This window comes from Panulirus ornatus, chromosome 4 (assembly GCF_036320965.1).
Source record: "Panulirus ornatus isolate Po-2019 chromosome 4, ASM3632096v1, whole genome shotgun sequence".
NCBI classification, from domain to species: domain Eukaryota; kingdom Metazoa; phylum Arthropoda; class Malacostraca; order Decapoda; family Palinuridae; genus Panulirus; species Panulirus ornatus.
This window is the reverse complement of record NC_092227.1, coordinates 62,090,480-62,103,506: the sequence shown is the minus strand read 5'-3', so window position 1 is coordinate 62,103,506 and position 13,027 is coordinate 62,090,480. Positions and strand designations below refer to the sequence as shown.

Genomic DNA, 13,027 nt, shown 5'->3' with positions numbered 1-13,027 from the left:
TGATGACCCGACGGTAATGGCTGGAGAGGCAGCGACCGTGTGAACACAACTAAAACCCCGGGTTGTTTACACCTCATTAGCATGGGAGAGGAGAGGAGGGGGGGTGTGCAGGCCCCTATCCCCCCAAGCTATGGGGAGACGCACAACCTTCCTTGACGAGGGTGACTGAGGACGACCTCAACCATGGAAGATAATTGTTGTAACAAGTTCAAGAATATTTCCCACGAAGCTAAGGACCGTAATATACCAGACAGGAAAACTTCGATTTAATCACAAGAACCGTAACCCTAGAAGAAGAAGACGAAGAAGAAGAAGAAGAAGAAGAAGAAGAAGAAGAAGAATAAAAGAAGAAGAGAATTGAGAATTTAACCTTAAATTAACGCGAAAGACAAAGAAAACGAAAAAAAAAAAGATGGGGATTATGAGATCAGAGCTGCAGGGGAGACTAAACCAATCAAGCCTGATTTAGGCATTTGTGAAAGTAAACATTTCTTATTGAAACTTTACACTTTTTTTTTTCTTTTTACAAGGGAAGCCTCAGTAAAGATACCACAAGTGACCAATATAGTTATGAGACAGTAAATGATGTTAAATCAGTTATTAGCGACGTGGCTGGTAAGCAAATACGCGCATTAGAGCCAAAATAAGTGGTCTGGACTGGATGATATACTTGCCAGAGTCTTAAAGGAAATGTGCGTCGTAGCTTAACTCACCCCGTCATAAATTCATTCAATAAAGCGATAACGTGGGAGCGTTGTGCCAGAACTATTATAGACGATTATACTAACGTTGAGCCGAGACTAAATGTCTGGCCGTAAATGATCGTCCTACTTGCTAAAAAAAATCTATTCGAGAAAGTTACGTCAATCGATCGCAGAGAACTCAATCCTTACCTCACCTTAATCATTGTAGATACGGAGCGGACACAATGAATATGTTCACGTCTCACTAGAACTGCTCTTTTCCTATCAGTTTCTGAATCACAAACAATGGAACTCATACCAACAGCGTAGTAAGGTACTGAACTGGCGAACGGACAGGAAGCAGATGGAGAGAGAGAGAGAGAGAGAGAGAGAGAGAGAGAGAGAGAGAGAGAGAGAGAGAGAGAGAGAGAGAGAGAGAGAGAGAGAGAGAGTATCAACAGGGTAAGATATGGTTTGGCTACAATAAACAGCAAAGTGTCTTTGGGCTCGGTCCAGGAGGGGAGGGGGCTTAAGGCGTCTGTTACTCGTAATATAAATCAGTTATCTTAACAAAGTTGTCCGTAACGGCAAGTAAATCTGCTGATGACACTAGAAATGGGTTCGTCTTCAATTCGACTGACGGACGCCAGTAGACTAGGCTGCAGCAGTCTCGAGATGTGTGGAGGATGTCGAATGAAAATGGGTTATAAACAGTTCATTGTAGATAAATGGTATATTCAGATTCTGGCTAATGCTAATGGAAATTATCATCTTAACTGCGTAGAACTAGTAGAGCGGGGCACAGGGATGCTCATTAGATAAGTATAGCCAAGAGGACAATGTACTGATGTACATGATAGTGGTAATACGGTACTTGGCTTCATAGCAGGGGACGTTAGTAGCGAGAATGTAAAGGTTGTATTACAACCATACCCGGCATGAGTCAAACCGCATTTACATCCTGTTGTTGCAAGTTTGGGTCACCAGAGTATAGAGTGGGTACGAGTTCTCCTTGACAGTGTGCAGAGAAGGATGTAAAAAATTAATCCCAGACTTCACAAGCCTCCCTCCCATGTACAGGTATTGACAGATGCAGAGTGAAACGATAATAATGGGTGGTATAACGATCACCGTTCTTGACCGTGACGCATCCGTGGGCCGCCCAGGGTCGAGCGCATAGGTTCGAATCCTGGGTGTGGCAATCGGTCCACAGTCAACCCACCCGTTCATCCACCACAGCGGTAATAGATTAACCTTGGCTAAGGTCTCAGTTGCCCGTGCCGTCTTAGCTGACATAAAATAAAATGGTGAATGGGCTTAAGTCATATAAACAAGTAGAGAAATAAAGTGATCACTCCTAACTTGAACTCGTGACAATGGATTCAAATTAGAGACATCTGAAGTAATTCAACAAACAGGGGTAAACAGGAGCTACCTCGTCTGATGCACGGACCGGGAGACAGCCTCAAATGTCCAACGTTCCCATGTATGTTCGTCTGATTTTAGGTACAAGTAACACTGATCACGTTTTCTCAGGGTGGAGTGAGAGCTTATTACCCTCCAACCAGGCACAGACCACGCCAGCCAGCCAGCTCAGCACCCAAGGCCACTTCAATTTGCTAAGAATCTTTGCCGGACACTAGGATCATCCTCATATCACAGAAACCTACAGCTGACGCCTGCAGACACACCATCAACATTTGAAAGAAACAGATGTGGTCTGAGTATGGAACCTTACGGTACACCACATCCAACACAATTTTAAGAATACATACAACTGCCTGTCTGCGATCAGTGTGGTATAAGATGGGAACCAATGGACAAAATTCTTGTCCATATCCAGCACGTTCCTCTAACAGCAGGGCTCACAGTGTCAAAGGCCAGCTGTGCGTCTTGTCATAATCACATCTGTGTGATTGCCTTGGTCACATTCGTGTCATAAGTAGTCGTAACGATAGATCACACTGGTGTCGAGTAGGTATGCAGAACGGAACTCAGACTGTACAGGTACACTTCTTAGGTCATTTTTATTTTTGTGTGTGTACAAGATATCTAACGAAAGCCCACCAAGGCGCTACCAATGTTCTGTGAGAGGCACCTCCCGTCGCCGGCAGGGAGGCCAGCCCCTCACCAACCCAGCTACGAGAGAGAGAGAGAGAGAGAGAGAGAGAGAGAGAGAGAGAGAGAGAGAGAGAGAGAGAGAGAGAGAGAGAGAGAGAGAGAATGAGAAGAGAGAGAGAGAGAGAGAGAGAGAGAGAGAGAGAGAGAGAGAGAGAGAGAGAGAGAGAGAGAGAGAGAGAGAGAGAATGAGAAGAGAGAGAGAGAGAGAGAGAGAGAGAGAGAGAGAGAGAGAGAGAGAGAGAGAGAGAGACCTGGCCAGCAGGGCAACCTGAGACACACTGGAGTCCCCGGATGGAAAGTACCGGCCTCGACCGAGCACATGGCGGCAGCCGAGCTCGTCTGTATTTTCGTCTGTTATGAAGGTCGCGCGTAGTGGTGGGGGTGGAGGGAGGGGGTAGCATAATGGCTCTTACTTCCACGAAAGATTTGTACATTAATCCACTTCATCCCACAGTATATACGTGTGTGTGTGTGTGTGTGTGTGTGTGTGTGTGTGTGTTTGTGTGTGTGTGTTACAGCAACTCGTGTTGCCCCGTCTCTTAACCTTGTATATGTGTACCGTGTCTTTACTACTGTGCATGTATGTTTGGACACACACACACACACCAGCCTAAGCTAGTTTCCCATATACTGACCAGCCCCGCGGGGAGAACGAACACCTGGGTTGGGTGTAGTCCAATTGCTAATCCGAGAACTCGAACCCATGCGGGTATAACCCCGGTCTGTGTGTGTGTGTGTGTGTGTGTGCCGGCACCACCCTCCGTGCGGCCCGGGTGATACCAGAGGGCCAGGCTGAAGGTCACAGGGAGGTGTAAGGAGGGCGACCTTGGGTCGACCTGGCAAGCCGGCTGGCACGGGTCCCAACACGGCGCGCCGCCTCGACACAATCTATTACCGTAGTCCCTCCTCCCCCAGGGAGTCAGCCACGTTCTCCCAGGAACCGCTCATTTCTGGGGAGACTTAAATAAAACTACTTTTTTTTTTTCTATAATGGAAATCTGAGATATTTTACCTAGTAACTGATGATTCTATCATAAGATTTGCGTAAAGATACTTGGTGAGTTCAGTGGTGGAATATTGTCACCCTAAAAATTTATTATTAAGTTGAGGGCTAGTTAATTTTGACAAACTATATTTAGTGTGCACGGAAGTATTTTTCCGTGGAGACAAAATAAAGATTATTCAAATACCTATTTCTTATGTGGTCTTCAGACTACTTTGAAAAAAAAAAAAAAAAAAATCAGATAAGCAGAAATAGTTAAGTATACCTCGAAGAAATTGTGGGTCCTGTTCAGATGTCGAAATTTCTATTCTTGCGAACAGTTGTTCCGTTTATACAAAGGCTTGATCCGTCCTTGTGTGGAGTACTGCTCTCACATCTGGGGTGGTTCTAGCTCTGTATCCTTACTTGACCAAGTTAAGTCGAAAGCGATCGCATACATAAACTGTCCCAGGCTAACTCCCAAACTTGATCCTCTTGCCCTACGCCGCAATATTACTGGTTCACTTTCCCTCTTCTATGGATATTACTTTGGGTTTTGCTCCCGAGAGCTGACTGCTTGGGCACAGCTAGACCACGCAATACTCGGGAAGCTGTTGCCTCACATGATTACTGTGTGGCCATCGGCAACTCAAGGGTGGGCCGTTTTGATAACTGCTTCTTTCCCTACATCTAGAAGCTCTGGAACTCTCTCTCTTCTCATGTCTTTCCCAATAATTATGACCTGGCACATTGGAAAGGAAAGGTTTTTTCACTTTTTCCAAAACTGGTACATACTTCTCTATCTCTCTCTCTCTCTCTCTCTCTCTCTCTCTCTCTCTCTCTCTCTCTCCCCTCTGGTGAACCTCTCTGTGTTTCAATGAAGGCCTGACCTTGATGTGGACTTTCGTCCGTGACTGGAGCTTCCAATGTCCCACCCCGAAAAAGTGACTGTCAGTTCGGACGTCTGCCTTGCAGCAGCGGTGGGTCAGACCGTCAATCGTGTTACATAATTCAGACAACATTTTGTATGTATTGTGATATATCGGGTTTGATTTTGTATTACTTATCGCGCAAGTAGTAAGAATCCCTGATAAAATCTATCCAACCCGATGGTAATGAAGCAATAATCGCGCACTTTCACGGAACACCTAATGCCCTCCGACACCAGGATCCGAACCCCCGACCACCTTGTGTGCGAGCTGGGGACGCTAACCATCAGAGGACGGGGGAGCAGTGTGTCCCGGGAGGGGAAAGTCCCAGAGAGAGAGAGAGAGAGACAGAGAGAGACAGAGAGAGAGAGAGAGAGAGAGAGAGAGAGAGAGAGAGAGAGAGAGAGAGCAATGCATCAGATGAGGAGGCCCTCACACACACACACACACACGAGAGTGAGAGACTTTTTTTTTGACCAGTGGTCACCCAGGGTTACCTTACCGTTGCCTGTGGAAGCTCCCTGCCCAACCCGCAGTAACTGTCACCCTACACTGGTCATGATCATCTCACCTGACAAGGATCTGCCTCCCTCTACAGAGCAAATGATTTCCCCCATCTCATGATTTTGCATATATATATATATATATATATATATATATATATATATATATATATATATATATATATATATACCAGGAACCAAATAATTGTATCATGTTCATTATATTGACGTTTTTAAGAGAGCAATCTGATTTTTGACACCAGTGTGATTGTCACAATGTTCTATAATGATACTCGACTCACTCACTACACCCAGTGAGGAAGCTGTACTAAAGGCAGTGTTCTCCCTCCACAGGCCGCCGTAGACAGGAAGAAGCTGGACCTGAACCCTCTGCGGGATGCCAAGCTGCCCGTTATATTCGTCTTGGGTAAGTCCACCACAGAGGGGTACATGTAGGGCGGGTACGTGAGTTATGTAGATGGAGACAAGGTTTTGAAGCAGGAGGCTCCTTCCCACCCAGTACCATAGATGGCAAAGGACAAGGCTCCTCCCTACCCAACATTAAAGATGGAGGTAGGATAAGTGATACAGGAGGAGGGAAGGAAGGGGTGAAGAGAGGAGGAACTAAACCGGGGGAGCTGGAGGCACGGATGACCAGCGTCCACAGTGGAAGTGGACATCGAGATGGAATGGCAACACTGAGGAGGGGAAGAGCAGGTTCTGGCCTGGAGGATGAGTGGAGATGAGGAAGGTGACGTTGGAGGGGAGGCGGTGTGAGAAATGCTGGAGATGACTGTGATGATGAAGGACTAAATGGAAGAGGAGAAATAGCAAGGAGATCGGAGATGAGGAGGAGGAGGAGGAGGGTTGAGGGGAAGGATGAAGACAGGAGCAGAACACAGATGGAGTGAAAGGATGAGGCTATAGGAAACCACAAGTATGGAGAGACAAAAAAAAAAAAAAAGGTAAGTGATGTTGATGTTTCGGTACAGGTTACTGGCTGACGATTAAGCGAGGTGGGTGGGAGCGTGGCATGGATGGCCTCAGCACCACACGTGGTAGAGATCTCGCATGAGGAATGCTGAGAACAAGCAGGTCACTCCGCCTCAACACTCAGAGGAGCATGGACGAAGCATACCCTGGTTAGGTGGTGCTAAGTCAACCTACCAACCACCCAGTACCCCCGGGGACAACGTATATGGCCCGAGTACCCCTGGGATGTCCCCGCACCACCTGGGGATGATGTATATGGCCAGAGTACCCCGGGATGTCCCCGCACCACCTGGGGTTGATGTATATGGCCAGAGTACCCCTGGGATGTCCCCGCACCACTTAGGGATGAAGACCACGACCTGGGCAACGTAGACAGTGGCAACACCATACAATGGAGGTGGATCTTACGGTGTCTATGACCAGTGCAGCGCCGTGGCTACTGTCAGTCCCCCCCCTGCCACAGAAGCCTGAAGTCTTCCCTTTCAGGTGGACGTCACATGCACATGCGTTGGGTAGAGGTAGACAGGTAGGTATTGGTTGGGAGATTATGTAAGAGGAACAAAGCCCTTACTGCATGAAAGTGAAATCATGTCAGGATAAATTCATTATCACTGACGACTGATCCTGAGTTGCTGCTGTGGTGCGTGTGACTAAGACGTGTCTCGTGGTGCGACAGGTGGCCCCGGCTGCGGGAAGGGGACGCAGTGCGAGAGGATCGTCAAGAAGTACGGCTACACCCACCTCTCCTCCGGTGACCTGCTGAGGGAGGAGGTGGGGTCGGGGTCCGAGCGAGGCAAGGCCCTGAACGCCATCATGGAGAAGGGAGACCTCGTCCCTCTGGTTAGTACCTCCAGCAGCCTCCCTCCACCAGGGGGCTCATCCACCTACTACCACTCACCTCACCTCACCTCACCACACTACACCGACCCTGCACACTAGCCTTCACCACCCACTTGCACTCAATGCACCATCAACCACCTGCACATAAGGTTCCACCACCCACCTACACACTAGCCTTCACCGCCCACCTGCACTTGACGCCCCATCATCCACCTGCACTTAAGGTTCCACCACCCACCTGCACTTGACGCCCCATCAACCACCTGCACATAAGGTTCCACCACCCACCTGCACACTAGCCTTCACCACCCACCTGCACTCGACGCCCCATCAACCACCTGCACATAAGGTTTCACCACCCACCTGCACTCGACGCCCCATCAACCACCTGCACATAAGGTTTCACCACCCACCTGCACACTAAATCTTCACCACCCATTTCACCACGCCACACCGACACCTGCACACGAACCTTCACCACCCACCTGCACACGAGGCTCCACCACCCACTCCACTTGTCGTGCGACCCATCATCTTACGTTTGACCGACCTAACATTACACTTACCTACAGTCCTCCCTCTCCTCTCTCCACCTATCGTTTTACCAAATTCGACTCGTCTCCATCGTCCATCAGGCGTATTATAGACATGGCAAGTCTTGAGGATGAAGATCAAAGTTCATCCTTCGTGTTTATTGTTTTTACAACAAAAAGTGAAGGGAGATTTATTGACGGAAAGAAAATCTGTTATCCTGAATTCAGAAAAAAAAGTTTTCACGAATACAGTGCAACGGGTGTGCACTTTCACAGAACGCACAATGCCCACCGATAGCAGGATTCGAACCTTTACCATTTGTGTGGGAGCTGGGTATACTAACCATAACCTAATTGTTCGCGCACTCACCTTCCAAGCAAGTGGTTGATCGTTCGAACCCTGCTGTCGGAGGACATTATGTGATACTTAACCTGTTCTTTGGTACATAAGATCAAAGCTTCCTCTCTCACTTGCTTTCTTAGTTATCATTTCAGTATTGTCAACATCATCACCATGTTTTTGACCCATGACTGTTTGACATCTTTCCTTGTTGACGTTGTCCTCTGGTTTCAACAGGAGGTGGTGCTGGACCTCCTGGCGGAGGCGATGCTGAAGCAGGTGTCGACTTCCAAGGGCTTCCTCATCGACGGCTACCCGCGTGAGCAGGCCCAGGGCGTGCAGTTCGAACAAAGCGTATGTAACATTGCATCCTTCCCTCACTCAGCCTATACTCTGATCATTCTAGCATCCTTAGCTAACTTTAAGAGCCGCACATGTCCGTGTTTGGCTTCCACACGCCCTCAGGTCTACGATCTCTTTGTCTTCGCTCGGTGGCCTATCAGTCATACCTCCTCAGGCTGTGCGCCATGTTGCTCTCTGTGCACTACCGTCGTCTTTGCCCTCGGGTGAGTAAGTCGTCCCCGTCGGTGGCAAATGTTTGATCCCTGAGTGTCATAAAGGCCTTTACAGAACGCCAGAACTCCTCTCCTGATGTTGTTCTGACAATAATTGCTGCACTCAGCCTCCTTATATTTACAGAGAACTCTCACTCGCAATGTATTTCTTGACTTCACCGCAGTTCACACCACAATCACCTCCCATATATTTCCTGACCCATGTGGCAGTGTTCTTCGCAGGCTATCAAACAGTGCTCAATCAGTTGTACCTGTACACATTATGATGTCTCTCTCTCTCCTCTCACGTGCACATGTCTCCATCCTTCATAACATTCTGCAGTGACTTCTGGTACTCCTCACAGCAGCAGGAGCGAGGTTACTCAGTCAGCTCTCTGGTACTTTCCTGACAACAACACAGTTTAAGATTTGTTGCATGGGTTTACATGAGAAAGACAGACAACAGGAGGCCTGATTGGCCCACGACTGGGCTGTCTGGTGAAGAAAAAGAAGTTGACAAGAAAATGCAATTCCGCTCAGCACTTTTGTTAAGCCATCACCGACTCCCCGCTTCTGCACATTAGCCTTCTAGTGTCCCCGTCACCGCCGTCGTTTATGCCCTACACTATACGCGAGATTCATGGTGGCTCAGGTGATATATTCCTTCTGTCGACTCTTTCCTTCTCCACCGTCATGGAGCAAAACCACTACATTTAATCATAGTCTCTCTGCTGCTTCGTCACCATCGAGGTTCCTCAGCCGGTGCTTCACACGCACTCCACGACACTCCATCGATCTTGTGCTCCAGGTCACATACCCTCACGGACCTGAATGTGTCGAGGGGCGGGAGGAGGAAGGAGAGGCCAGGGAGACACCCCAGTGGATTTCCGGGTCGGTCTTTGTGTCTTTGTTTCTGCGTAGTAGGGGAATTACCGTCTCCATCACCTGAAAACCTCCGGTGATTGCTTTCTCTTGAGGCCACTGTGAGACGTAATGACTCTAAGGTCAGGCAGTCTGTCCATTAGACAGCTGGATTCTGGAGACTAACTTAAGTTTTACGTGGCAAAAATGTATCTTGCTCTTCAAGCCAGATACCCGTGACTTCAGCGGTGACATGGTATAACGTCAGGGTCGCCCTTATTCTACGAATTCTTCTGTGTGGATAATTGTGACCCTAATGTGGGTTTACTGTTATACAATCATCACATTTTTTTCTCACTCTATTCACCTTTCACTCGCTACAGCTTTTATGGTATATATATATATATATATATATATATATATATATATATATATATATATATATATATATATATATATATATATATTTTTTTTTTTTTTTTCATACTTTGTCGCTGTCTCCCGCGTTTGCGAGGTAGCGCAAGGAAACAGACGAAAGAAATGGCCCAACCCCCCCCCCCCCATACACATGTACATACGTCCACACACGCAAATATACATACCTACACAGCCTTCCATGGTTTACCCCAGACGCTTCACATGCCTTGATTCAATCCACTGACAGCACGTCAACCCCTGTATACCACATCGCTCCAATTCGCTCTATTCCTTGCCCTCCTTTCACCCTCCTGCATGTTCAGGCCCCGATCACACAAAATCTTTTTCACTCCATCTTTCCACCTCCAATTTGGTCTCCCTCTTCTCCTCGTTCCCTCCACCTCCGACACATATATCCTCTTGGTCAATCTTTCCTCACTCATTCTCTCCATGTGCCCAAACCATTTCAAAACACCCTCTTCTGCTCTCTCAACCACGCTCTTTTTATTTCCACACATCTCTCTTACCCTTACGTTACTTACTCGATCAAACCACCTCACACCACACATTGTCCTCAAACATCTCATTTCCAGCACATCCATCCTCCTGCGCACATCTCTATCCATAGCCCACGCCTCGCAACCATACAACATTGTTGGAACCACTATTCCTTCAAACATACCCATTTTTGCTTTCCGAGATAATGTTCTCGACTTCCACACATTTTTCAAGGCTCCCAAAATTTTCGCCCCCTCCCCCACCCTATGATCCACTTCCGCTTCCATGGTTCCATCCGCTGACAGATCCACTCCCAGATATCTAAAACACTTCACTTCCTCCAGTTTTTCTCCATTCAAACTCACCTCCCAATTGACTTGACCCTCACCCCTACTGTACCTAATAACCTTGCTCTTATTCACATTTACTCTTAACTTTCTTCTTCCACACACTTTACCAAACTCAGTCACCAGCTTCTGCAGTTTCTCACATGAATCAGCCACCAGCGCTGTATCATCAGCGAACAACAACTGACTCACTTCCCAAGCTCTCTCATCCCCAACAGACTTCATACTTGCCCCTCTTTCCAGGACTCTTGCATTTACCTCCCTAACAACCCCATCCATAAACAAATTAAACAACCATGGAGACATCACACACCCCTGCCGCAAACCTACATTCACTGAGAACCAATCACTTTCCTCTCTTCCTACACGTACACATGCCTTACATCCTCGATAAAAACTTTTCACTGCTTCTAACAACTTGCCTCCCACACCATATATTCTTAATACCTTCCACAGAGCATCTCTATCAACTCTATCATATGCCTTCTCCAGATCCATAAATGCTACATACAAATCCATTTGCTTTTCTAAGTATTTCTCACATACATTCTTCAAAGCAAACACCTGATCCACACATCCTCTACCACTTCTGAAACCGCACTGCTCTTCCCCAATCTGATGCTCTGTACATGCCTTCACCCTCTCAATCAATACCCTCCCATATAATTTACCAGGAATACTCAACAAACTTATACCTCTGTAATTTGAGCACTCACTCTTATCCCCTTTGCCTTTGTACAATGGCACTATGTACGCATTCCGCCAATCCTCAGGCACCTCACCATGAGTCATACATACATTAAATAACCTTACCAACCAGTCAACAATACAGTCACCCCCCTTTTTAATAAATTCCACTGCAATACCATCCAAACCTGCTGCCTTGCCGGCTTTCATCTTCCGCAAAGCTTTTACTACCTCTTCTCTGTTTACCAAATCATTTTCCCTAACCCTCTCACTTTGCACACCACCTCGACCAAAACACCCTATATCTGCCACTCTGTCATCAGACACATTCAACAAACCTTCAAAATACTCATTCCATCTCCTTCTCACATCACCGCTACTTGTTATCACCTCCCCATTTACTAATGTCTTTATCTCTGCAATTCATTTATATTTGTTGCTATTCTTTGTTCATGGTTTAGCTTACTATGTGTAGTGTTCATCTTTCTAATGAGTCTATCTTCTCGTACTGTGTATGTACATATATCATATTTCATCGGGGAAAATGAGTGACGAGTCTTTGTTGCCCTCAGATTCTGCCGTGCAGCAAGGTGTTGTACTTCGAGGTGCCGGACCAAGTGATGGTCGAGCGCCTGCTGAACCGCGCTAAGACCTCGGGTCGCGTCGACGACAACGAGGAGACCATCAAGAAGCGGTTGGCCACTTTCCACAAGCACTCCGAACCCGTCATCGAATACTACAAGAACAAGTGCAACACCATCGCCGCTCTGGGCTCTCCCGACGAGGTCTTCACCGAAGTACAGAAGGCTCTTAGCAGCATGCAGTAAACACTCCCTGAGTTCACCTTTACGAAGTGTATCTGTGCTATTCACAAAAGACGCCAGATTAATTCTTATTTTTTTTTTCTTTTATCGTAAACTGTTGGAAAATTCGAAATCTTGGACGTATGTAAATCAAGAAGATGGCAGATGACAGTCATCAGTGTAGAACCCAAACATTACACGACATTTGCCATGCCTGATATACTTCGTGGGTGGACGATGCTCACTAGGGAATCACTCGGGCTTCCAGACGTCTGTCAAGCCTCCCATATTGGGCGGTGGAGCCTGATGCGAGAGGGAAATACAGTGTAATAACGATACAAGGAACAGTTGAGGGAAGACTGCCGCTCGTATAGTCCTGGTGATGATGAGTGATCACGAGCGACGTAGAGAAACTGCTCACTCGCTCTTGCGACGCGAGTGTCTCTTTCTGACCACGACGGAGGATGACACACGACTCAAACGACCAACCACACACACAAGGTGCATTTCTGGCCATGTATTGTTGACTGTTAATAAAATGTTCACATGACGTAACGCCGAGACTTTGTATCATCACAATGAACATGACACCTTTATGATCTCCCAGATAACACGTACACAATACTAAACCCGTCGACCCACACCCACCTCGGTTATACACTGACGTTTTCCACTGAATCTTTACATTTGACTGTACTGAATTTTGGACCAAATGACAGGTACGGAAACATGAGGCGTCTACCGCCAAGAGGTATGGGCATCTGATACGTGAAGAGGAATGCGAGTTTTGACGTAAACCTGAACAAGAACTCTGAGTGTTCTGCAGAACTTCAGGAATCTTTTGTGAATCCCAGGTATGACGTAGTGGCTGGTGAAGCTACTGAGTTTGTTCTGAGTGTAACTATACCTAACCAAGGCTGAGGCGGGGTTCCTTGA

The 13,027-nt window shown here is 47.1% G+C and overlaps 1 protein-coding gene across 1 annotated transcript in view; it reads left to right on the top strand.

The window, feature by feature from the left end:
- Ak1 (Adenylate kinase 1) overlaps positions 1–12,646 on the top strand; it is a 52,255-nt gene extending 39,609 nt beyond the window's left edge. Inside the window, exons 2-5 of the mRNA XM_071695463.1 lie at positions 5,573–5,645; positions 6,888–7,051; positions 8,162–8,278; positions 11,861–12,646. Of these exons, the coding sequence (XP_071551564.1) occupies positions 5,573–5,645; positions 6,888–7,051; positions 8,162–8,278; positions 11,861–12,115 (609 nt within the window). The 3' untranslated portion in view covers positions 12,116–12,646. The remainder of the gene's footprint in view (positions 1–5,572; positions 5,646–6,887; positions 7,052–8,161; positions 8,279–11,860) is intronic.
- Positions 12,647–13,027: the final 381 nt, after the last annotated feature.